The following is a 23597-nucleotide window of genomic DNA, read 5'->3' as shown; positions in this document are numbered from 1 at the left end:
CACATGATCACGGGAGTTTTTGTTTCCGGCTTGCTCATGCCTGGACCCCCACCTCCAGAAAGCTGCCCTGCCAGAAATCCTGGGCCAGAGCTACATGCTGGCAAACCTGTACCTAGGCAGGGACAAGCTTGCCTCCATGCGTGGTGTGCTGTCTGGGATAGATAATGTGCCCCTCCCCTGGTTCAAACACAACCTCAGAAGGTTCCCCCAAACATAGGAGTTAGAGAAATCTTACAAACGCCAGGCTCCAGCTCACCATGTTCATAAAGAGGCACCAAGACCTGAGGATGTCGGGTCAGGCGGCTTGTGCCCTTGGGGAGGTTTCTGGAGCAGGTACAAAGGCGAAATGAGGCAGGTGGTGGAGGAGACTCCTAGGCTGAACACGTGCCTTTGAACCCCTACTATCCCTGGGAGTCCAGACACATGACTCAGCCCCCAGGCTCCTCACCTCTGGTCACCTCTGAATGGATCTGGGTGGCTGAGTTTTATCACTTGCTGTGTGCTCACTGAGCCGCCCTAGGCTTTGGATCAGGAAGGAGCGAAGGAGGGAGGACACGCTCGCTACAGGGTAACTATCAGGGTGATAGGCTTCAGTTTGCTGATCTCTGAAATGGGCTAACAGTGGCATCTGCAGGAAAGGTGTTCGGTGAACGTGGGGATGAACCGGGGTGCGCCAGGTGGCAGCCCATGAGCTTGTGTGTGCCACCCGCAGGACCTGCTTCCGCCGCTGCTCCCAGGACTGCAGCGCCAGCGGCCCAGCCACACTGCAGTACCGCCTGCTGCCGCTGCCCCTTGGCGTGCGCGCCCACCATGACGTGGCTCGCCTGGCTGCCTTCTCCGAGGCTGGCGTCCCGGCCAACCGCACGGAGCTCACCGTGCTGGAACCCGACCCGCGCAGCCCCTTTGCTCTACGTCAGCTGCGCGCTGGACAAGGCGCAGTCTACACCCGCCGAGCGCTCACCCGTGCCGGCCTCTACCGCTTGGCAGTGCGCGCAGCGGCACCCCGCCACCAGAACATCTATGTCCTGCTAATCGCGGTGTCGCCCTACCCATACTGAGGCGAGCAAGGCCATAGCTGCAGATCCACCATGACCTCACAGGGCGGCCCTTGCCCATGCGTGACACCTGCGGTGACAAGAGGAACGTCCTCTTCTCCCGCCCTGTGCGTCAGTGAGAACTTCGGTAAACACTGCTGTGCGCAGGGCCTTGACCCCAGGGCAGGGACGGCTGTCCCTTGATGGCAAAGCCAACGAGTGCAGGCCTGAGTTCTGTCCCTCCTCAAATCTCAGAGGGGAGCTGGGCAAGGTCTAAGGGGGCCAAGGACCCCAAGGAAGACAGACCCAGTAGGGGAGGCAGCGTCTGGCATTGTCCTGACCACAGGGAGTGTATGTAATATAAAAACTTTTTTTTTTTTTTACTGACTTGATGCCTTTGTCGAGTTATTTTATCTTGCTGAGGCAGGCCTGGGAGGGAGGTAGCCAGCCCTACTGTGATCCCAGCTTCTGAGTCCAGAAGATGCGGGACCCTAGGAGTCATAAAGCCTCTGTCACCAGCTAGGATGTCCTGGACTCGCTTTGTAGACCAGGCTGGCCTCAAACTCAAACTCACAGCGATCTGCCTGCCTCTGCCTCCAGAGTGCTGGGATTAAAAGCGTGCGCCACCACGCCTGGCTCGCATTAATTCTCAAGGATGATTTTAAATTGCCACGGATGGCGGCGCACACCATTAATCCCGGGAGGTAGAGGCAGGAGGATCCAGAGCTCAAGGTCACCCTGAGCTGCACAGTGAGCTCCACAGTGGCCTGGACTGCAAGAGGCCCTGCCTCAAAACCGCGAAAGCAAAAAGCCGCTGCCTCCTAGCACTGGCTGCCCTTTGACTTTGTCCTCCTGGGCCCCTGCTAACCTGCAGGCACACTTGTGACTCTATCCCTGTTCCTCGTGAATCTTGTCACTAGGACAGGAGGCCTTGAGCACAGGATTGGTTTCTCAGTCACTTCTGGCACCTAAGTAGCTACATCACTGTATTGCTTTGGCGAGTGAGTGAATTATGCTTGTAATCCCAGCTCGGGGATCTGGGTCTACAAAGTGAGTCCAGGACAGCCAAGGCTACACAGAGAAACCCTGTCTCAAAACAAACAAACAAACAAACAAACAAAAAACAAAAAAACAAACAAAAATCAGCTACAGAAAGAAAAAGGACTGAGTGGTTTTGTGTGCATGTGGAACGTTTGTGGGGAACAGGCTGAACCATGGCAACACTGGTGAAGTGCTTGCCTTGTAAGCGCTAGTTTGACTCCTAGAGTGTATGTCCAGGCAGGGTGGCCCATGCTTGTAACCCAGTCGGAGGAGGCAGAGGCGAGTGGATCCCTGCCAGGCAGATGAGCGCTCCTGAGGCCAGGGATAGGCTCTGCTTCAGAGATGAGGTGAGTGGCTCAGCCTGAGTTTGGTCTCTAGATCCCAGGGTAGAAGGAGAGAACAGACCCCCAAGAGTCGTCTCCTAAATGCTGCTGTTGTCCTGTGACACCCAAACACCACACACACCACACCATATCACACACACATACCATATTACACACACCCACACAATTCTCACATACACACCACACACATACCCCACATAGACCACGTACACACCCACACCCACATACACACACACACCATACAACATACAGTACATACACATCACACACATACACACAAACACCACACACACACACACACAGATACCCCATATCCCCCATGCATACAAATAATAAATTTTTTAAAAAGTGGACAGTGTCCCTAGGGAACTAGGGAACATCACCCATGTGCGCATACATATGCACATACACATGCAAAGCAAATACATGAAAACAGAGATGAGGAGGGGCAGGGAATGGGGCGGGTGGGGAGAGAGAGAGAGAGAGAGAGAGAGAGAGAGAGAGAGAGAGAGAGAGAGAGAGAGAGAGCGCAGTGCCACTGTATGTAAGCTCGGTCAGCCTCCATAGTCTGGGTCGACCTCACTGCACAGGTGACCTTTGAGCAGAAACCTGAGAAAGGGAGGAGAGAGAGCTGCAGCTATAGGAGCAGCCGGAGTGGGGGCTGGAGGGGGGGTTCAGGGGGTTCCGAAGGGGGGAGGGTCCAGTGGTGGGGGTGGGGATTCCTGAGGAAAAGCAGGAAGGGAACTGAGTCCGTCAGAAAAGTGGGGTCTTTGGGCTAGGTCAGGGATACATATGGCTTTGTGCCCGGGAGAGACTGAAGTGCTTTCCTCCCTGCCCTTGCTTTTCTCTTTAGGTGGGCAAGCCCCTGCCTCAGTGACCTGCCTTTTTTGCCAGCTGCCCCCAGGCATAGCCATGGGAAGCCTGTCTCTTGTGCAGAAGGTTTTGGGGATAATTCATTCTTCCCTGCCATTTTGGCTTACCTCGACAGTCATCTCTCCTTTTTTCCCATCTAGGACTCAGAGAAAGCAGTGGGGCAGGGCCTTAGTCTGTAGCCCAGGCTGGCCTTGAACTCACCATCATCCTCCCTCGACCTCCCAAGTGGACTACCGACGTGCCCCACCACTCCTAGGTATCTAGGGTAGAGCTGGAGTTACAGGTTGCTGTGAGCCACAGGGTGAGTGTTGGGATCCGAACCCAGGTCTTCTGCAACAGCAGCCAGCGCTCCTAACCTTGACCCATTTCTCCAAACAGCCCACAGAATTTCCCCAGGACACATCTATTTTCTTTTCTGTTTTTGTTTGTTTGTTGAAACAGGGTCTCACGTAGCCCAAGGTGACCCCAAACTCACTCACTACATAACTGAAGATAATCCTGAGTGTTTGGCTGACAGGCACACGCCTTCATCTTCTGTTTAGCCCTCTACTTTCAAAACAGGTGTACGTTAAGCCAGGGTTCTGCACACTTCTCTGTAAAGGGTGAAAGAGTAAATATTTTCGGCTTCTGGGGACATCGCGTTTCTGTTGCAACTCACTCCCTGTGCTTTCAGAGTGCCAGCGCAGCTAAAGGCAGCACAGGTCTCCATGGGTACGAATTGCTCCATTGAAACTTCACTAGGAGGGCCTGGGTTATTAGCTCAGGGGTAGAGCACTATCCTAGCAGGTCCCCAGCCTCCTCCCCCCTTGGGAAGGTCCTTCCAGATACTTGCATTATAAGTTTTCTACTTTCTTTTTTGTTTTTTTTTTTGTTGTTGTTGTTTGTTTGTTTTTTAAAGACAGGGTCTCTCTGTGTAGCCTTGGCTGTCCTGGAGTCGCTTTGTAGACCAGGCTGGCCTCGAACTCACAGCGATCCCCCTGCCTCTGCCTCCCAAGTGCTGGGATTAAAGGAGTGCGCCACCATCGCCTGGCCAAGTTTGCTACTTTCACACCATGACATTCTCTTCCTTCAACGGCTTGTAACGGGAGAGCTGTAAAAAGCCCCACTCCTGCTTTAAGCCACTCCTCCAAAACAACAGGGGAGAAGGCATGTGGAGGAAGGGGAGTCCCAAACCCGCTGATCTTAGGCCCATCCATGAGAATCTTGGGATGAACTCTCCTCCTGAAAAACACAAGGGTCAGGAAACCAGAGCCTGGGCTGTCTTTCTGCTGGCCTGTCAACTTTGTATGAACTTTGTAGCCCTAAGGAGGACAGAGCCTCACCCTGGGGCTGAGGACCAGCAGGAGGGGTCATTCGTTTAAGCTGAAAACAGCTCCCCATCCCTGCTACGCTCTTGCCCACCTTTCCCCAATCTCACCCAAGCCCTCTGGGCTGTAAAGCTACAGTCTGGTGGGTCTCCAGGCATTCCTTCATGAGCTCTAGTATACTTTCCCAGAGGCTCCCAGGACAAGAAATAAATCCCCATTTCACAGATGCAGGGATAAAGGCTCAGAGGAGAGAGCTCTGCCTACGCCCATATGGTCTTCTGATCACTCTGACAAGGCTCTAAGCTGCTGTCAGCCTCAATATTGTTGGCTTAGCAGGGGTGAGGAGAGAAGAGAGGCCAGAGTTAGAGGGGAGGAAGAGCTTGAGGAAGAGAGTCCCTTCCCCAAGGGCCCTCTCCCTGCTTTTTCTCGCCTTGTCTGCCTAAGGCTGTGAAACACCAAGTTTGTCCCAGGTCACAGGGGCCGTTGGCTCATACAGAAGCCTCCAGACTGGCACTGCAGCTGGACCCAGCCCCACAAGAGGTGTTTTCTACTTCTGCCCTCTCACTGCCAGCTGCCATTGGTCACAGCCCCATCCAGCCACCAGGCCACTGGGGAAGCTGACCTCTGAGACTCTTCCCACCGTCCGTGGTGGAAAACAGCTCTGCCTGGCAGGTCACTCATTAAACTTCCTGATGCAGCTTTTCCAAGAAGCTAACAACTGGACTCTGTGTCCCTCTGGGTGGGAGGGGCAAGCCGAGGGCCAGCCTGGAGGTCATTCTCTGTTTTGGTCATTCTGCCTAAACCTTGGGCAGTGGCACAGTGCCTTCTGGTGCCAATCATAAGAAGCTGCAGAGTAAAGACCTTGAATACACTCTCCTCTGACACCAGCAACTGCAAAGCTCTTGGGTGCCAGGGGACAGAAGATGGGAGGAGGCCTCTCCACAGTGTATGCATAAGCGAAAGTGTATGTAGGTTCGTAGGTTGCCAGGCGGGGGGTTGTCTGTGAGGTCACACTGAGGTTGTCCTCAGAGCAGTCCAACTCTGCACCTCAAGAGACCGTCCGGCTGCCGTACAGAGTGTGCCTTGGCGGGCACGGTGCGCCCAAGTGGAAGGCAGAGGAGAAAAGATGGTGGTAGTGAAAGCTAAGACCATAGCAGAGGGACAAACAGGAGGGACCAACCAGAGCCTCATGCTCTTCAAATCATGCCACTGGAGACATCAGGCCTCTGCCACATGCTGACATGACAGATTATGGTTAGACAGGAGAGGAAAGGACCAAAGGACCTCCGCCATGTGCAAAGTCCACAGTGCAGGAAAGGGCCTCACACATGAAAACCAGCCCAGGGATGCCCGTGCGTAGGAGCTCAACAGCGAAAGGCCAAGAGGAAGGCAGCAGCATCTCACTCAGATCCTCCACACGTGCTGCCCTGCGTAGTCCTGAGGAGCAGGGTTTGGATCCCAGCACCCACAGGACAAGCCAAGGGTCCCCTGCTTGTAGCCCCAGCTCCAAGGCAGGGCTGGAGGAAAACACTGAATGATACACACCCAACACTCTCTTCTGGACTCTGCACAGCAGAACCCACAAGTGGGTATACTCACAGAGGTGTGTGTGTGTGTGTGTTAGGATCTCATACGTCCCAGGCTAGCCTCAAATTCACTATAGGTCACTGAGGATGACCTTGAACTCTTGATCCACCCGCCTCCATCTCCCAAGTGACAAGATTACAAGATTAGCCACCACGTTTCACCCATGCGGTGCCCAGGGCCCAGGGCTCCATGCATGCTAGTCAAGCACTCTGCCTGAGCTGCCTCCTCAGGCCTGTAGCTGAAGGCATTTCAGGAAACCCCATCTCTTCCAGTTTGGGGTCTTGCTATCTAGACAGCATTTCTCTTTGTCTTTTGCCAGTGCTGCCCCGGCTGGCTCAAACTCTGTTTGATCTAGTGTCTGTTTCCCAGGAAATAGAGGCCACAGACCTGTGCCACCAAAGCACCTTAGTCTATATTTTAAAAAAATATCATTGCCCAGGAGTCCACATTTAACAAGGAGCAGCTTCCTGACTCTCACGAGTGTGTCCTTCCAGGCTTGAGCTGTATATGTAGCTCAGTTGGCTGTGCCCTTGCCCAGCACGCACACAGCCTCAAGTTCAATTCCCCAGCACCGGCAAATCAACAATACATAAAGGAAGTGTAGCTGGGTGTGGCGACACAGGCTGAAACCCCAACACCCAGAAGCAAAGGCAAGAGGAGCGTGCATATTTGAGACCAGCCTGGGCTCCATGGAGAGTACCAGGTTAGCCCAGAGCTACCTAAGAGACCCCCATCTCGGCCCTGGCCCCCCAAAAGAATATATACATCCATGGTTTCCTGGACACATCTCTAGTTTAAACTAGAGACCTGAATTCTCCATAGTGAAAGGTGGGTGTCACCTCCCACAGACTGAAGCAACTCTTTCCATACCTTTCTTTTTGCATATATTACAGCAATTAATATTTTTAAAAAGCCAGGCATGATGGCACACACCTTTAATCCCAGCACTCGGGAGGCAGAGGCAGGCGGATTGCTGTGAGTTCGAGGCCAGCCTGGTCTACAAAGTGAGTCCAGGATGGCCAAGGCTATAGAGAGAAATTCTGTCTCGAAAAACAAACAAAAAAGTTAAATATTTTTTTTTAGGTTTTTCTTTTGTGTTACAAAGCAGTTACAAAGAGATATATAATACACCATGTTCATAGATTGGAACGTGCAGTAGTGTCTGCTTTCTCATATGTAGATTTATCTGTACAGACTTGTGGGGGTAGCTCAGTGGCAGAACACTAGCTCAGGCCTGGGCTTGATTGCCAGCGCCACACACAAAGCCCAGCAGCTGGAGGACAAGTTCTCTTGTAGCCCAGGCTGGCCTCAAACTCACTATGTAGCCAAGGATGACCTTGAACTTCTGATCCTCACGTCTCCACCTGCCGGGTGCTAGGATTACAGGTGTGTGCCACTGAAGCCAGTCCTCGTGGTGCTGGAGATGTAGCAAGGGCTTTGTGCATGCTAGGGGGGCACTTCACTGACTGAGCTCCAGACTTGGCCCTGGACCCAGACCCCAAACCCAGACCCCAGACCCCAAACCCAGACCCCAGACCCAGACCCAGACCCCAGACCCAGACCCAGACCCCAGACCCAGACCCCAGATCCAGACCCAAACCCAGCCCTGGCCCCAGACCCAGATCTCAGACCCAGACCCCAGACCCCAGACCCAGACCCCAGACCCCAGACCCAGACCCAGCCCTGGCCCCAGACCCAGACCCCAGACACAGACCCCAGACCCAGATCCAGACCCAGACCCAGACCCAGACCCCAGACCCAGACCCCAGACCCCAGACCCAGATCTCAGACCCAGACCCCAGACCCAGATCTCAGACCCAGACCCCAGACCCAGACCCCAGACCCCAGACCCAGACCCAGACCCCAGACCCAGACCCAGACCTCAGACCCCAGACCCAGACCCAGACCCAGACCCCAGACCCAGACCCAGACCCAGACCTCAGACCCCAGACCCAGACCCCAGACCCAGACCCAGACCCCACACCCAGACCCAGACCTCAGACCCCAGACCCAGACCCAGACCCCAGACCCAGACCTCAGACCCCAGACCCAGATCCCAGACCCAGATCCAGACCCAGACCCCAGACCCCAGACCCCAGACCCAGACCCTAGACCCAGACCCAGACCCAGACCCAGGAGGCAGTTTAGACACTGACAAGGTGTTTCCCCTATGTTATGGAAATGCCGGGGACATGAGATAGCCAAATGCTCATTTCTTAAACTTCAAGATTCACTGAGAAGCTACAAGAATCAGGATAGCACAGAGCCAGCATGACAACAGATGAAACAAACCAATGCAACCAGATACAAGGCGCAAGAAACAGACACACAATTGCACCATCATTTAGAAGTCCTAAATTAACAAGGAGGAGGGAGTGATGAGTCACCAAAGACATTTTCTTCTCTTTTCCGTTTATTTGTGCCTTGGGGGTTTGCATGTGTGCCTTGGTACCCAAGTGGACATCAAAGGACAACTTGAAAGGGTTGGTTGGGTCTCTGCTTTCACTATGTGAGTCCCACGGGTCAGATTCGGGTCATTCGGCTTGGTCACACGCACCTTTACCTGCCGAGCCATCTCTTGGTGGCTCATCAGAGACCTTTAGGAAAGGTGTGTGTGACCTGGTCTGGTTTGTATATTCAAGGAGCCTCTGGCTGCTGGGGAAAGAGAGGGCTGGAGGACAGCCTAGTTAAGCAGGGGAGCAGGCATGGAAATTGGAGCGAGAAAAACCCTGTAGTCTGAGTAAAAGAGAGTGGAAGAGAATGTGGAGATGCAGAGACGGCAGAAGCTGTTGCATCTCCAAGAGTTCAAGACCAGCCTGGTCTACATAGCAAGTTCTAGGCCTGGCAGGGATACAGAGAAAGAACCTGGCCTTCTTCCTTCCTTCCTTCCTTCCTTCCTTCCTTCCTTCCTTCCTTGGTGTGGGAAGGGGAAAGGTGAAGGTCAAAGGTCATGGTGACTCATTCAGGGTGAATCCCTTTGGGTCGTGTTCCACCCAAATTCCAGAACTGATCTGAGGAGGGCAGACTGACCAGATCCAGTGTCCACCCCCAAGATGGAGGAATGCTGAGAATGTGCCTCTTCCAGGAGCCAGCGTGGCCCCTGCACTTGACCTCTGACCCCTGGTGCTCATAAGTCAAACTGCTAACAGTTTGGGCTCTCATTTTCTTCCCACTTCATATCGCCAGTGCCTATGTGTCAGCCCCCTGGGCTGGAGTCATTTCTGTAGTAGGGAGTAGATGTTCCTGCTGCTTGTGGCCTTGGGATCACGGTTCCTGCCTCTACCAGCTCAAACTGGAGTCAGAGTAAAGGTTTGGGCCAGAGCTTCAGCTACCAGATTCTAATTCTGCTGTGCTCTGGATGCGCTGTGCGGTCTTGGGAAAGACGCTCCCTCTCTGTGGTGCAGTGCCTGATGGTAGGATGTGGATTAAAAAGTTATGTATGCCGGGAGTGGTGGCGCACGTCTTTAATCCCAGCACTCGGGAGGCAGAGGCAGGCGGATCGCTGTGAGTTCGAAGCTAGCCTGGTCTACAAAGTGAGTCCAGGACAGCCAAGGCTACACAGAGAAACCCTGTCTCGAAAAACCAAAACAAACAAACAAACAAAAGTTATGTATTTCGAGCAGGGCATGATGGCGCACGCCTTTAATTCCAGCACTTGGGAGGCAGAGGCAGGCGGATCTCTGTGAGTTCGAGGCCAGCCTGGTCTACAAAGTGAGTCCAGGACAGCCAAGGCTACATAGAGAAACCCTGTCTCAAAAAACCAAAAAAAAAAAAAAAAAAAAAAAAAAAAATTTTTTTAAAATATATTTCATAAAAGGTAACAGTGGTGATGGAAATAGCAGATTAATATAGACATTTGCCCTGCCCTCTGGGCCAGCCCTATAGAGAAGAAGCTGAGGTTGCAAGGGGGATGGGGGTGGGGCTAGGGGCGGGGGGTGGGAGGGAGAATGGCCTCAAAGTGGCTCAAAAGCCGCTGTGTGTTTTTTTGTTGACTCTCACCAGTCTCTAGAGCTGGTCCAGTGAGTGTGCTACTCGCCTCTGGGCCAGCTGTCATAGTCTCTTAACAGGTAGATGCCTCCAGCTGCCCCTGGACATGTAGTCCCACATGGCGCACTGGTTTCTAACCATCATGGGCCACATTTGGGTTGGAGGACAGGGTCAGCTGCTCAAGAGAATCCTGCAGCTAGAGCTGTGTTTATAAATGTATCTGGCACTTTCTCCTTCCCAGAAGCCCCCACAACTGCTAATTCTGGCCTTGAAAAAAATCAGGAGTCAGAGTAAGGGGGCTTGGGTGGACCTCAAAGGACACCCAGAGTCTAAGAGCGATGCAGTAAGACAGGCTGGGCAAGGCCTGGGTGTGGAGCTGGCTGACGGTTAGAATCTAGGACTCCCTTAGTGTTGTGGTTCACTGGGGCAGGGGCTGTCCTGTGTGGGCCAGGGCTCAGGCCAAGCTGGGAAGCCTCTGGCACAGCCTTCTGTGGGTCACAACCCCCCACTTTCATTTTACAAGCCAGCGGCTTCACCTCTGCAGACGTCAATCTTTCTCACCTTCTGATGGGTCAGCACACCGCCAGACTTTGATTCATCGTTTACTGAGAGCCCAGGGCAGTCTGGGCAGGTGCCAAGCTGAGGAAAGACAGTCAGGACCTTAAGATGGCATCCCTGGCCTTCCTTGGCCAACTCCTTTGCGTTTTTCTCCTGTGGACCCTTGGCTCTGGCTTGGGGGCTATCGTTAGGGGTACGAGGACCTCTGAGGGGAGATGCTTCAGTCACTTAATGAAGTGGGTACACACAGCCTCTGAGCCTAAGCAATTTGCATCTTCACTCTTCGCCTTGAATCGCTTTCAATGGTTCTTGCAAGACGGCTGCGATCAGTCTGCTAGTCACGCGGTTCCAGCCTCTGCCGCCCTCCGAGGCGCCACCAGCCGGCTAGGATCGAGGGACCTAAGCTGCAAGCGCCCACGCCCGTGCGCCCCCGGGAGGCTGTGCTGGCGCCGAGGGAAGTGGGAGGGGTCAGCAGGGAAGAGATCAGCGGGACACTCCCACCTGCAGGTGGCCGCGAGCTCTGAGAGGCTCCTAGCGGGGGCCGGGCCCGAGGGCGGGGCCTGTCGCGCGCCTGTTCCCACGTGTCCCCGGTTCCTGCCCCCTGGGCCCTGTGCTTATAACCCAGGATGCGCGCCTCTCCCGGCCCTGCTCCTCCGTCTGCCACTGCTGCTTGGGCTCACTGGTAAGAAGTTCCGGGGGCCCCTCTTGGTCCCCACTTTCTAGCCAGGGTCACGTCCGAGGAATCCCAGAGGGAGCGAGCAGCTGCAGAGGGTGGGCACAAGGCAGCCCCTCAAGTGACCTCGGAGTCGGTGGAAAGAAGCTTGATGCCCGGGTTGCTGTGACGCACACATTCCCCCTGCCTAGGGAACCCAGCAACGGGCACAAGTCCCAGGGCCTGGGGTGCAGGTGTAGTATCGAGGCGCCTTCTGGGTTTTCCTTCTTTGATCACAATTCCTGTGAGCTGCGAAGTCTCCAAGCAGAGACCCGGAGAGTTCAGAGGGCTGGGGGACTTCCGATTCCTGGGTCGGACTCAGCCTGTTTCTCAAAGTGAGGCAGGAGAGCCCTTAGGGCTTTGGGCATGTGGCTTTCTCCCGAATCTGAGGGTGTCCTGCTCAGGTGGACACGCGCCTGCGCCCAGATCCTAGGCCGTGACCAGTTTCCCTTCCCGGTGGGGTGCAGTGTGAGGCTCACTCTGGGTGGGGCTTCTCTAGCCAGGTTTCCTGCTGGCTGGCTGGCTCGCTGGTTCTTTGGGAGGAGTCCCATCACAGGAAATGTCTGCTTCTGGATTGTTACCGCCTTTGGGCCCCCTTCTCCAGGGAAGCACGATCACCCTAAAATGGAGGGAAATCCTCTCCAGGAGAGCCAGCTGCACTCTCAGTATTCCCCTCTGTAAAGTGGGGGCTGTCAGGCTGCCGACAACTGCAGCGCGGCAGGAGCAGACCTGCCCTCTCCCCAGGGGTAGACTAGGAAAACCCTTCCTTTGATCCCTCCCCTTTGCATCTCCTCCACCTGGCCTGTGACCTGGCAGGTGACGCCTGACGCCAGCCTCCCAGCTCTGGGGCTGCCAGCCTTGTGCTGCTGTCCAAGAGTTCAGTGAACTGTTGAGAGCTGTGGCCAGGGTCTGCTCACTTGCTCACTGGGTCTGGGATACAGACCTGAAAAGACGGAGTCCCTGCCCCCCTGGGACAAGGTGTTCCAAAGGAGGTGGACAGCAGAGGGAACCAAGAGCTGGGCTTCATAAAGACTGGAATAGTCTTTTCAAACTCCCTCCCAACCCCCTCTCTCAGGGTCTTCCACCACAATCTAATTCCTTGGGCTGCCCAAGGAATTCTGGCCCTACCCAGTGCCCGTAGACTCCATAAATGAAGAGTAACTTCTATCCATCACCCACCTCTCACAACCTCTCTACAGGGGCCAAGCACTGGGTAGGACCGAACCGGAAGCCTACACTCTTAGCACCCTTGGTCATAACACCGTGCCCCCATGGCCAGCCCAACTGCCTGCCTGCTCTGGGCTTAGGGAGCCAGACACTCCAGGAGCCTCAGTGTGGAGCCAAGCCCCAGCCCACCTGCTGCACCAGCGTTTTCTCATGGCCCACTTCACTTACTTTGAATGCCACTGGGTCAGCCAGATGCCTCCAAGGGGCTGTGGATACACATGTCCTCTGCTGAAGGCTTTGGGCAGAGTGGATTTCCCAGGACCTGGCTCCCTGCTCCTTTGAGCTGGTTCCTCCCTAGACCTGAGAAAGGCAGGGCACCAGAGACTCCTTGTTGGTAATGAATGGATCGCTGCGCTCTTTGTTCCTGGAGCTGTTAGCATCAGAACACGGGACCTGGCTGCCTCTGAAAAGCTATACTCTGCCAGCTCCACCCTCCCACCACCACCAATTAAAGAGACAATTAATAGTAAGACAGGTGAATGTAGCCACGCTGGGAAGAGAGATGAAGAACCCCCTAAGCCCACTTTTGGCATCCTGACATGAGATTTAGGTTTAAACAGGGCGAGAGGCATGCGTACTTGAGCAATCCTGTTCAAGGTGTGGCCCGGCCATCATCTGAACTCTAGATAAGCGGTCAGAACTGTGTGACATCAGCTCTTGGTTTGTTTGCTTACTTATTTGTTCTTTTTTTTTGGTTTGTTTGGTTTTTTGAGACAGAGTTTCTCTGTGTAGCCTTGGCCATCCTGGGCTCACCCTGTAGACCAGGCTGGCCTCGAACTCACAGCAATCCACCTGCCTCTGCCTTCTGAGTGCTGGGATTAAAGGTGTGCACCACTACACCCCCCCCACACACCCCCCCTTTTTGGCTTTTTGAGACGGGGTTTCTCTATGTAGCCTTGCCTGTCCTGGAACTCACACTGTAGTCCATGCTGGCCTTGAACTCATGGAGATCCACATGCCTCTGCCTCTCAAGTGCTGGGATTAAAGGCGTGGGCCACCAGGCCCAGCTACTTACTTATTCTTTTTCTTTTTTCTTTTCTCCCCCTTCCCCCCCACCCCCCCCCCCGAGACAACGTCTCTCTGTGTAGCCCTGGCTGTCCTGGACTTGCTTTGTAGACCAGGCTGGCCTTGAACTCACAGTGATCCTCCTGCCTCTGTCTCCCTAGTGCTGGGATTAAAAGAGTGTGCCACCACGCCCGGCTTACTTATTTATTCTTGAGACAAAGTCTCACTATGTGTCCCTGGCTGATCTGGAACCAGGCTGGCCTCAAACCCACAGAGATCCCCCTGCCTCTGCCTTCCAAATGCTGAGATTGAAGGTGTGCACCACCAGGCCTGTCCTCTCTCACAAGTGCTTCAGCTTTTCCCTTCCCCCAGCTTGAGGTTCCTGGGAAATTCTAGTTCCTTGGGGTCCGTCGTTTCAATAGTCTGAGAGTCAACAGGATGCATACAGGTGTCTTCACACCTGCCAGGACAGTTAGACTAGATAAGGGTTTTCGGATCTCTCACCAGAGACTAGTAAAAGCTGCTTAGTCTTTCTACTTGCCTTCTTGGGGCATGAAGGTTAGAAACCCAAGTCAATCAGAAAATTTAGGCTGGATCCTGTAGGAGGATAGTGCGTCTCCTGCTGATCAGTATTGGAATTGCAATCTAGCTTTTTTTTTTTCCCCCTTTTTCTTTTGAGACAGGGTTTCTCTGTGTAGCCTTGGCTGGCCTAGACTCACTTTGTAGACCAGGCTGGCCTCGAACTCACAGTGACCCACCTGCCTCTGCCTCCCGAGTGCTGGGATTAAAGGCGTGCGCCACCACCGCCCGGCTGCAGTCTAGCTTTATCAGCCCTGAACCTAAGAGTCACCTCAGGGAATCTTCTGGGCCAGGTGCAGTTTAGGGTTTCAAAAGAAAAGTAATGACAAGGCAATGTGGACCTTATGGAAGGTAGCAAGCTGGGAGAGGGGGGTGGAGGGACATAGCCCACGTTGCTATCTGTTCGGGACAGGAAGTGAAAGGCAGGGAGTGGCGGGTAGTCTGTAGTCAGCCTGGGCTTGTTAGTTAGCAAGGTGGGTGACATTCTCTGTGGCCTCAGCCAGAGCCAACTGGCCAGTGTCCAGGAAACACCCAGCAGGCCAGCCAGGGTACTCCTCAGCACCGAGAAAGCTTGAGTAGCTTTTAAACACTAAAGCCAGAGTGACAGCAGCAGCCTGCTACTGACACCTATTCAGATGGAGACCCAAGATGATATGTGCCCAGCTCACAGCCTCATGGCTTCAAGCCCAGCATCCTTACTGATTTCTAGGCACACGCGCGTGCGTTCACGCGCGCACACACACACATTGTGTGTGTATACATAATATTGTATACATAATAATAAATATGCAAGTATATACCTCAAGTCCACAGACACTTTCTCAGGTACACACACACACTGCAAGCCTGCATGTGTGCTTCTAGGCACACAACCCTTGCTGGATACATCCTTCACACTGCATAGCCCCAGCTGAGGCTCCCAGAGGGCTTGGCAGGCCATAGTGGACTTAGCAGCCCATGTTTCAGGGCATCCCAGCCCTTTGTTTTTACAACAGGGAGCTGACCTTTGAAGAGTAGCACCTGCATTGAGGTGCTCATTGCCTACTATGCGCACTGTCCCATGCAGCTCATGGCAGAAGGAGCAGATTAGAAGTCAGTGGGTTAGCCGGGCAGCACAGGCAGAGAGGCAGGCCGATCGCCGTGAGCTCGAGGCCAGCCTGGTCTACAAAGCGAGTCCAGGACAGCCAAAGTTACCCAGAGAGACCCTGTCTTGGAACAGAGAAGTCAGTTTTGTGAGTTTTGTGCCCTGATGGGAGTAAAAGCTCCACAGAGACACTGAGGCTGGGCAGGCAGGACAGGTACCCGGCCTGCCTCAATGGAGCCCTATTCTCATGTCACCCTTGGGCTCCTGGTGTCCTTCCTTAGAAGGGGCTGGGTGGAAAAAGTCACCATTTGAGAGTTGGGTGAACATGTCAACCATCTATAGTGAGATCTGGTGCCCTCTTCTGGCCTGCAGGTGTACATGCAGGCAGAATATTGTATACATAATAATAAATAAATCTTTAAGAGCTGGGTGAATCTGCAGGCAGCATCCATTCTCCAGACACCCTGAGAGGTCTGAGATCTGCCCACCACCCTTTGCCTAGCTCTTCCCCTCTGGCACCTCCAGAGGGGTGTCCAAGCTTGCCCCACAGAATAGATCAATAGGGCACACAGCCCAGTTTATGTGGGCTTGGGGTCTTGGCGAGTCCCTTAGCCTGAGCCTCAATTCCCCTGTCTACAGTGGGGCAAGCGCCTAACGAAAGGGTTTGACATAAGATGCATGGATTTAATATCTGCTCTTGTATGTGAGGTGTGGAGTGCTGAGGTCCACATTGGATGTCTTTCTCAATCTCCACCTTTTCCCCATCTTCCTCCATCTTCATGGATGGGTGAGTCCCATATGCATGCAGTGCTCACAGTGGCCAGAAGACAGTGCCAAATCTGGAAATGGAGTTACAGACTGGTGTGAGCCTCCATGTGGGTGCCTCCACCACGCCTAGCTTTGTTTTTTTTTTGGAGGGGGGCGTGGTTTTGGTTTTTGTTCATTTGGTTGGTTTGGTTTTGGTTTTTCAAGACAAGATTTTTCTGTGTAGCTACAACTCGCTTTGTAGACCAGGCTGGCCTCAAACTCACAGAGATTCACTTGCCTCTGCCTCCCGAGTTCTTGGGATTAAAGGTGCATGCCACCACGCCCGGCTTCCACCTTGGTTTTTGAGGCATGGTCTTCCACTGAACCCAGAGCTTCTAGATTTGCCAGTGAGCGCCAGGGCTGCCTGCATCTGCCTCTGGGATTACACGCCACCACACTCAGCTTTTTAAATGGTTGTCAGGGATCTGAACTCAGGTCTCGGGCTTATGCCGCAGGCACTTTGCCAACTGAGTTACCTCTTCAGCTTGTGAGTGCATGCGTGCCTGCGTGTGTGTGTGTGTGTGTGTGTGTGTGTGTGTGTGTGTGTGTGTGTGTGTGTGACAATGGCTTCCCGGGTGATATTTACAGAACTTGACAAACTGGGTGATTTACATACATGCAGCTAGGGGCTGAAGCGCAGCTCAGTCGGAGAGCGCATGCTTAGCCGACCACAGGACTGTGGATTCCATCTGCAGCATCCCAGGTCTCCATCCATGTCTCGGCAGGCCACCCACAACAAAGTGACCAGAGGGGTCTCAACATCACATTTGCTTTTACAGAGTGGTTCACCCAGCCAGGAAGACAGACTACGGACTCCAGGAACCTGTATCTGCAATCCCAGGTATTTTCCACGCTGGTCTTTCCTGCCTCTCTTCTCACTCCTTCTGTCCATCCTCCATGACCAGTTGCCTAGCTGCAGTTGCCATGGGCACCATCTTCTGGCTTTAGGGTCGTGGCTTGCTGAGTCACTGGCAGCCCAGGTCCAGGGCAGCTGGCTGGGGATGGGCAGGCAGGTACTGCCTGTTGGAGACCTTAGGCAGGAAGGAGAGTCGGCCCCTGCACCAACCATACTGTTCCTGAGGTGTTTGCCTCTTTAAGTCCAAAGAGCAGCAAGGCCTGCTGGAGACCTCCTGGGGTTGACTAGAGAGAGGGCCTTGGGAGTGAGGGTGGGGGTGGGGGTGCAGTATGGGGACCTACATAGTCTTTGCTCAAGCTCCCAAGTCCACCTGCAGCTGTGACTAGGCCCTGCAGCTTGACACTGGGTGGCCTGGGAAAGCCACTGGAGCCCAAGGGGGCAGTACTTAACATTCTTCCTGGTAGCTATAGCAACCAGGTGAGCCATAGCAAACCTCCCAGGGCTTGCAGAGGACCGCCCATCATCCTTCCCAGAGACATCTAAGAAGCACCTTAGGTGACTTTGCCCCTAGGGCAGCAGTTCTCAACCTTCCGCTGTGGCCCTTAAATATAATATGGTGCTTCATGTTATGGTGACACCCCCTGCCCCCCCGCCCCCCTCCCGCAACCATAGCATTATTTTTGTTGCTATTGCATCACTGTAATTTTGCAACTGTTAAGAATTTTAATGTAAATGTCTGACATGCAGCCCCTGGTTGAGAACCGCTGCCCCAGTGGAAATGCGAGACACCGAAGAGGCCTGGGTCCAAATCTGGCGCTGCTACCCTCTGACATGTTATAGTCACCGGGGTGACAGCTTGAGTTTGGGACCCTGAGCATCCTCTTCGGCACGGCGGGTGCTATAATAGCATCTGTTCGCAGGGCCACACACAGGGCATGCTCCCAGAGACCCTTCTGGACGGGGGAGACAGCTGCGATGGCAGCTGACAACCATAGCACCTTAGATGAAGGATGGGCTGTGGAATGGTAGCACGCCTACTGGGGCTGCAGGGCAAGACCTCCAGGCTACAGAGAGGCAATCTGCCTGGCTCCCTCCTCTCTCTGGGCCCGTTTCTCCATCTGCACACAAGAGAATCTGTCTTTGAGGCCCTCTATAAGAGTGGAAATGGGGCTGGAGAGATGGCTCAGAGGTTAAGAGCACTGACCATTCCGCCGTTCTTCCAAAGGTCCTGAGTTCAGTTCCCAGCAACCACATGATGGCTCACAACCATCTATAATGTGATCTAATGTCCTCTTCTGGCCTGAAGGCATGCATACAGGCAGAACACTGTATACATAACAAATAAATAATACATAATAAATAAATAAATAAATAAACAAAATCCTTAAAAAAAAAAAAAAAAAAGAGTTGAAATGAGAGATACCAGTAGTCTCTCGGGTCCCTCAGAGTTGCTACCCCTTAAAAACAGAGAGTGACAGGGCACCTGAAATTCCAGGAGGTGCACAAGGAGGAGGAGCCTGGGACCAAGTGTCCTATCCTGTGGCCTGTCCACCCAAAGGCGGTGTCAGCATCACTTGCTGGGCACGGAGCCAAGTTCCAAAGGCCTTTCTCCTTGACCTTGAGTCGTTTGTTTTATGACCTTGACCACTGACCTCCCTAAAGCCCCCCTGCTGCCCACCTACTTCTGGGGTCCTTGTGGAGGCTCAGGGTGATACAGACAGCCCCACCCCCACCCCCCATCCCCGCCCAGGGCCCAGCCTGGCACTTTTTACTCTGCAAGAAACAGCTCTAAAGGAAGTATACCAGCTGCCTGAAGCTCTAGCCCAGGCCGCTTCCCGGCCTCCCACTACACACACACATCCCTCGGGCGCTGGCCTTGGTCCAGCCACTCATTTGGCTGGTAGGGTCTAGCTCCAAGATCTGCCTCCTTTATCTCTAGCCCCAACTGTTGCCATCAGCGTTCTTGACTTCCGTGTGGGACGCGGTACAGGGCAGTCAGGTCAGGGTCCCAGGAGGGGTGCATGCAGGAAGGTGGACATTCTGTTCCCAGCATTCCAGTGGTTTATCATCCAAGGGATAAAGTGTCCAAGGCCTCCCCGGGGTGGGACTGGAGCCAGGAGGGACTTAGCAGGGTTGACCTTCCACACAATACTCACGCTGCTTCTTGCTCCCTCCAGACACGATGTCCAGCAAGGGCTCTGTGGTTCTGGCCTACAGTGGCGGCCTGGACACCTCCTGCATCCTCGTGTGGCTGAAGGAACAAGGCTATGACGTCATCGCCTACCTGGTGAGGAGCTGCCCGGCATGCCTGTGGCTCCCTCGGTCCTTCCAGCCTGCTCTCTGTTGCTTTCTGTCCCCACTGCCTACATGTCACCAAGCCCTGAGCCACAAGGAAAACAGCCTCTAGCTCGCTTAGCTTTGTCCGTTCTTTGGCTTTGAGATGCCCCCTCAGAGCCAGAGAAGCCTAGCTCTCAGGAAGGTTACAGGAAGGTTACACAGGCATGTCCTTAGTGACACCACCGTTCTGTCTAGAGAGGGTCCCTGTGCTTTGACATGACATATAGTCCAAGCCTTTCCACGTAACCGCCTCCAAGCAGCCTAGGGCACTAAGCTCTAAGATGGCAAATAGGTCATGAGAGAAAAGTTGTGCTTGGAGCGACTTCCTCATGCAGTAGCTCAGGCATCCCTAATGGAGCAGGCTGCAGGCACCATCGTCAGCTGTACGGCATTGGTCATGCCGTACAAGGTTAGAAACTAGATTAACTCCAATCTAGAGCGAGTGAAGGCAAAGAACAGCAAAACCGGAAGGCGATTCTTGGCTCTCGCAGTAGTCTTCCAGGAGAAGGAAGGCTTCAGGCAAGGCTGGATCCAGGCACCTGCCCTGATCTGCTCTCACTTGGCTTCATTCAAAACCTGCCTCAGGCTCTCTGGCTGGTAGGAGAGCCCAAGGCTCCTCCCACTGGCTGGCTGCAGTCAAGCATTCCTCCTTAAGGCTGCACCTTGGGTACATAGGTCTTTCAGGGGAGGGGAAGGCATAATGAGCTGGCTCCCACCATTCCTGGGCAAAGGATGTCTGAGGAAATGAGAGGAAATGAGTCTTGCTTTGGCCCGTGAAGTTGGCCTCAGCCTTGAGGGGAAATCTTGTGAACGGTCAGCTGACCCTGTCGTCTGTTACAAAGGACTGGGAGAGTGAGGGGAGGGGAGGGAAATCCCTTTGCTCAAAGTTACCTAGTGAGGGGCAGGTGTGTGTGTGTGTGTGTGTGTGTGTGTGTGTGTGTGTGTGTGTGTCACAGGGAGGGAAATCCCTTTGCTCAAAGTTACCTAGTGAGGGGCAGGTGTGTGTGTGTGTGTGTGTGTCACAGGGCGGTCCTAGCCACCTGGCGGACTGAAAGCAAGGCCATCCCAGACAGGGCCTTGGGAAGATCCGGGGCTTGGAGAGCTGCATCTGTGGGTCCAGGTGAGGCCCCGGGCAGTGGGCAGCAGGTGTAAGTCCACAGGCAAAATAAGCTGAGCGCCTCTGATCAGGCCTGCTGCCCACCAGGGAGCTCGGATAAGCTGGTCCCTTCCTGTGGCCAGGGGAGGAATTGTGTGGGCTCAGGAAAGCCTCAGACCTGTGGATAATTACAATACTATGTCCAGGGAAACCAGTGCCACATGCACCCAGCAGCGCAGGGCCAAGTGTGAGCTGCCGTGGGGCCCCACCCTCTCAAGTCCCCCTACAGCCCCTTTCCTTCCTTCTACCATTTCTGTGATGGCTTATGGGGGGGGGCAGCCGTGTTGGGGCGAGGGAGGGGGCTGGCCAGGCTCACCCAGGGGCCTCACCATCCGATCCTCTCGCACCCTTTCTGCTCTGGGTTTACCGGCCTGTTTCTGCCCACAGGCCAACATTGGCCAGAAGGAAGACTTTGAGGAAGCCAGAAAGAAGGCACTGAAGCTCGGAGCTAAAAAGGTAGATGTGGGAGGCGGGGCTTGGGGGTGGAGGTGGGGATGTGGTGGGCGGGGCAGCAGAGCTCCCTCCTGGAAGGAAGAGGGCGTGGTCAGATATAGGCGCACCACTACCATCGTCTATTCATCTACCCATCTACTTATCCATCCATCTATCCTAACCTACCCAACCTGTCCATCCACCCAGCCATCAGTCCATCCACTCATCTACCTGTCATCTGTCCATCCCCACTTATCCTATGGTTGGTCTACCCCTCTTTTATCTCTGTCCTCCTTTTGGTCCGCTCCTACTTCTGTCACCATGTATCTTCCTGCACATCCCCCTTTAACTGTCTGTCCATCTACCTAGCCTCCCATCCTTTTAAACAGACTCAGGAGACTCCCACTAGGCTCTGTGTTGCTTGAGACTCTAACCTGTCATAGACGGGCCTATGTTGGGTGTAGACAATATGGAAGGTGGGTCCCAGATGGTCATCTCTGAACTGCTCCCAGTGGGGTGATCTCGGCACCTGAACCCTTTCACTTGGGGACTGAACAGGAGACACTGGTCGGAAAGGCACTAGCCTACCTGCCTACCTGGTCAGAACTGATCCCTCAGCAGGACACTTGCAGTTGCTTGACACTGCAGGATTCCACCGACAGGTCAGGAGGCAGTGAGGGAGTGAGGGGCACAGACCCGAGCCACCCCCTGGCTAAAGCCTGCCGAGAATTCCCCTCTGCAGCACTGCTCAGAGGAGGGGAGGGGAGGAGATAGGACAGGAGGGGAGACCTGCCTCATCCTTATCCAGGCATAGGGAAAAGCACTCTTGAGTATGAAAGGCAAGGGTGAGCTTCAGCCAGTGTCTGCACAGGGACTTGTGTGATGGCCCCCACTCCTCAGTTCTTTTGGTCTCATCACCCCTTTGTACTCCGGTATTGAGTTTGCTTGCTTGGACATTCAGATTTACCCATTGTTATTTTTATGGTGCCTAAATGAAAGCTGCCTTAAACGGCAAATAGCATCCCGGTACATGATGCAATGTGTTATATATTTTAAATTTTATTATATGTATGGATGCATGTATGTCTGTGCACGGTGTGTGTACTTAGTGCCTGCAAACACAGGAAGAAGGTGTTGGATCCCCTAGAATTGTAGGGGATGATTGTGAGCCACCATGTGGGTGCTGGGAATCGAACTCAGGTTCTCTACATGATCAGCTGTGCTCTTAGCAGCTGAGCCATCTCTCCAGCCCCCAATACAATTTGTTTTCACTAGTCTCTCTGTAGGAGTCTTCATTCCTCAGGACTGGGGAGTTCACACATGGCAGCTTGGCCTGGACATTTGGAATGTTCATCAGTAAACAGCTTCACTTACTAGCTATTCCATGTTCTTTCCCCTCACCAAATCCAGCGATTGTAACAACCATATCACCAGGTATTGCAAGCTCCTTCTAGGGATGTTCACCCCTGGTCGACAGCTTCTGTTCCACGTCTTAGGGAACACCAGAATTTCGTCATGTTGGGAAAGATGCTCAATGGTACATTGGGATTGATTAGTTATGTCTGCCATGAGCGCAGAAAGGGGACAGAGTATGGTTGGCTGAATTAATTAGTTATCCGTACTACAGGGCAGAAAGAAAGGTGGGGTATAGTCTGCTGTGATCCTGCATCGCTGTTAGGATGACTGTGGGCTCCCTGTGTCCATGTTGGGCCCCCGATCCTTGCTAAGCTCCCTCTCACAGCTACTCTCCCTTTAGGTGTTCATTGAAGATGTGAGCAAGGAGTTTGTGGAAGAGTTCATCTGGCCTGCTGTCCAGTCCAGTGCCCTCTATGAGGACCGCTATCTCCTGGGTACCTCTCTCGCCAGGCCTTGCATAGCTCGCAAACAGGTGGAAATTGCCCAGCGTGAGGGGGCCAAATATGTGTCTCATGGCGCCACGGGAAAGGTAAGGCTAGGGATGGGTAGGAGGCTCTGGAATGAGGGAAGGGAAAGCAGGCTGCTGAGGATTACAGAGCTGCCTGAGCAGCAATGGCGGTCCTTTTCATCCAGGTGTTGTGAGTTGCCTGTCTGTGCTCAGGCTTCCAATGGAAGCCTTACCATCTGCTTGGTAGACCTGACACAACGTTACACGCATCAGCCCCAGATGAAGTCACGGTATATGTCACCGTGGAATGTAATAGAAAGGCCTAAAACAAGTTAGAGAGCAGGATGGTTCTGAAAGCCAGGATGCCAAGAACACAGTGTAACCTGCTCCTTCCAAAGGCCCAGAAGGGGACTGGGTTCGAGACCACCTCCCCACCACCACCACCCCCGGTCCCCCGTAGCCACAGGGACTCACTGCTTTGCTTGTAGAAGCCTCAGTGTTGTTCCTGAGTCTTCGTGATGCTTTTTTGGTTGGTTGGTTTGGGTATTTTGGGACAGGGTTCCTCTGTGTAGCCTTGGCTGTCCTGGACTTGCTTTGTAGACCAGGCTGGCCTTGAACTCACAGTCATCCACCTGCCTCTGCCTCCCAAGTGCTGGGATTAAAGGCGTGCGCCACCGTGCCCAATGTGATATCTATTTCTATCTCCTTTCCTTGGGGAAAGCAGTCTTCCTGGAAAACAGACACCTTAATAGCCTCACTGAAGCCCTCTGTGAAGACCAAAGTCATATTGAGAGATCTGAGATTAAA

The 23597-nt window shown here is 53.8% G+C and overlaps 2 protein-coding genes across 2 annotated transcripts in view; both read left to right on the top strand.

Moving 5' to 3' along the window:
• Hmcn2 (hemicentin 2) overlaps positions 1–1099 on the top strand; it is a 154314-nt gene extending 153215 nt beyond the window's left edge. Inside the window, exon 97 of the mRNA XM_051166434.1 lies at positions 713–1099. Within this exon, the coding sequence (XP_051022391.1) occupies positions 713–1058 (346 nt within the window). The 3' untranslated portion in view covers positions 1059–1099. The remainder of the gene's footprint in view (positions 1–712) is intronic.
• A 10216-nt stretch (positions 1100–11315) lies between these two features.
• Positions 11316–23597, top strand: part of Ass1 (argininosuccinate synthase 1) — a 52264-nt gene continuing 39982 nt past the window's right edge. Inside the window, exons 1-5 of the mRNA XM_051166198.1 lie at positions 11316–11413; positions 16925–16986; positions 19179–19288; positions 20882–20950; positions 22683–22871. Of these exons, the coding sequence (XP_051022155.1) occupies positions 19184–19288; positions 20882–20950; positions 22683–22871 (363 nt within the window). The 5' untranslated portion in view covers positions 11316–11413; positions 16925–16986; positions 19179–19183. The remainder of the gene's footprint in view (positions 11414–16924; positions 16987–19178; positions 19289–20881; positions 20951–22682; positions 22872–23597) is intronic.

This window comes from Acomys russatus, chromosome 24 (assembly GCF_903995435.1).
Source record: "Acomys russatus chromosome 24, mAcoRus1.1, whole genome shotgun sequence".
NCBI classification, from domain to species: Eukaryota; Metazoa; Chordata; class Mammalia; order Rodentia; family Muridae; genus Acomys; species Acomys russatus.
This window is presented reverse-complemented; position numbering and strand designations above follow the sequence as displayed.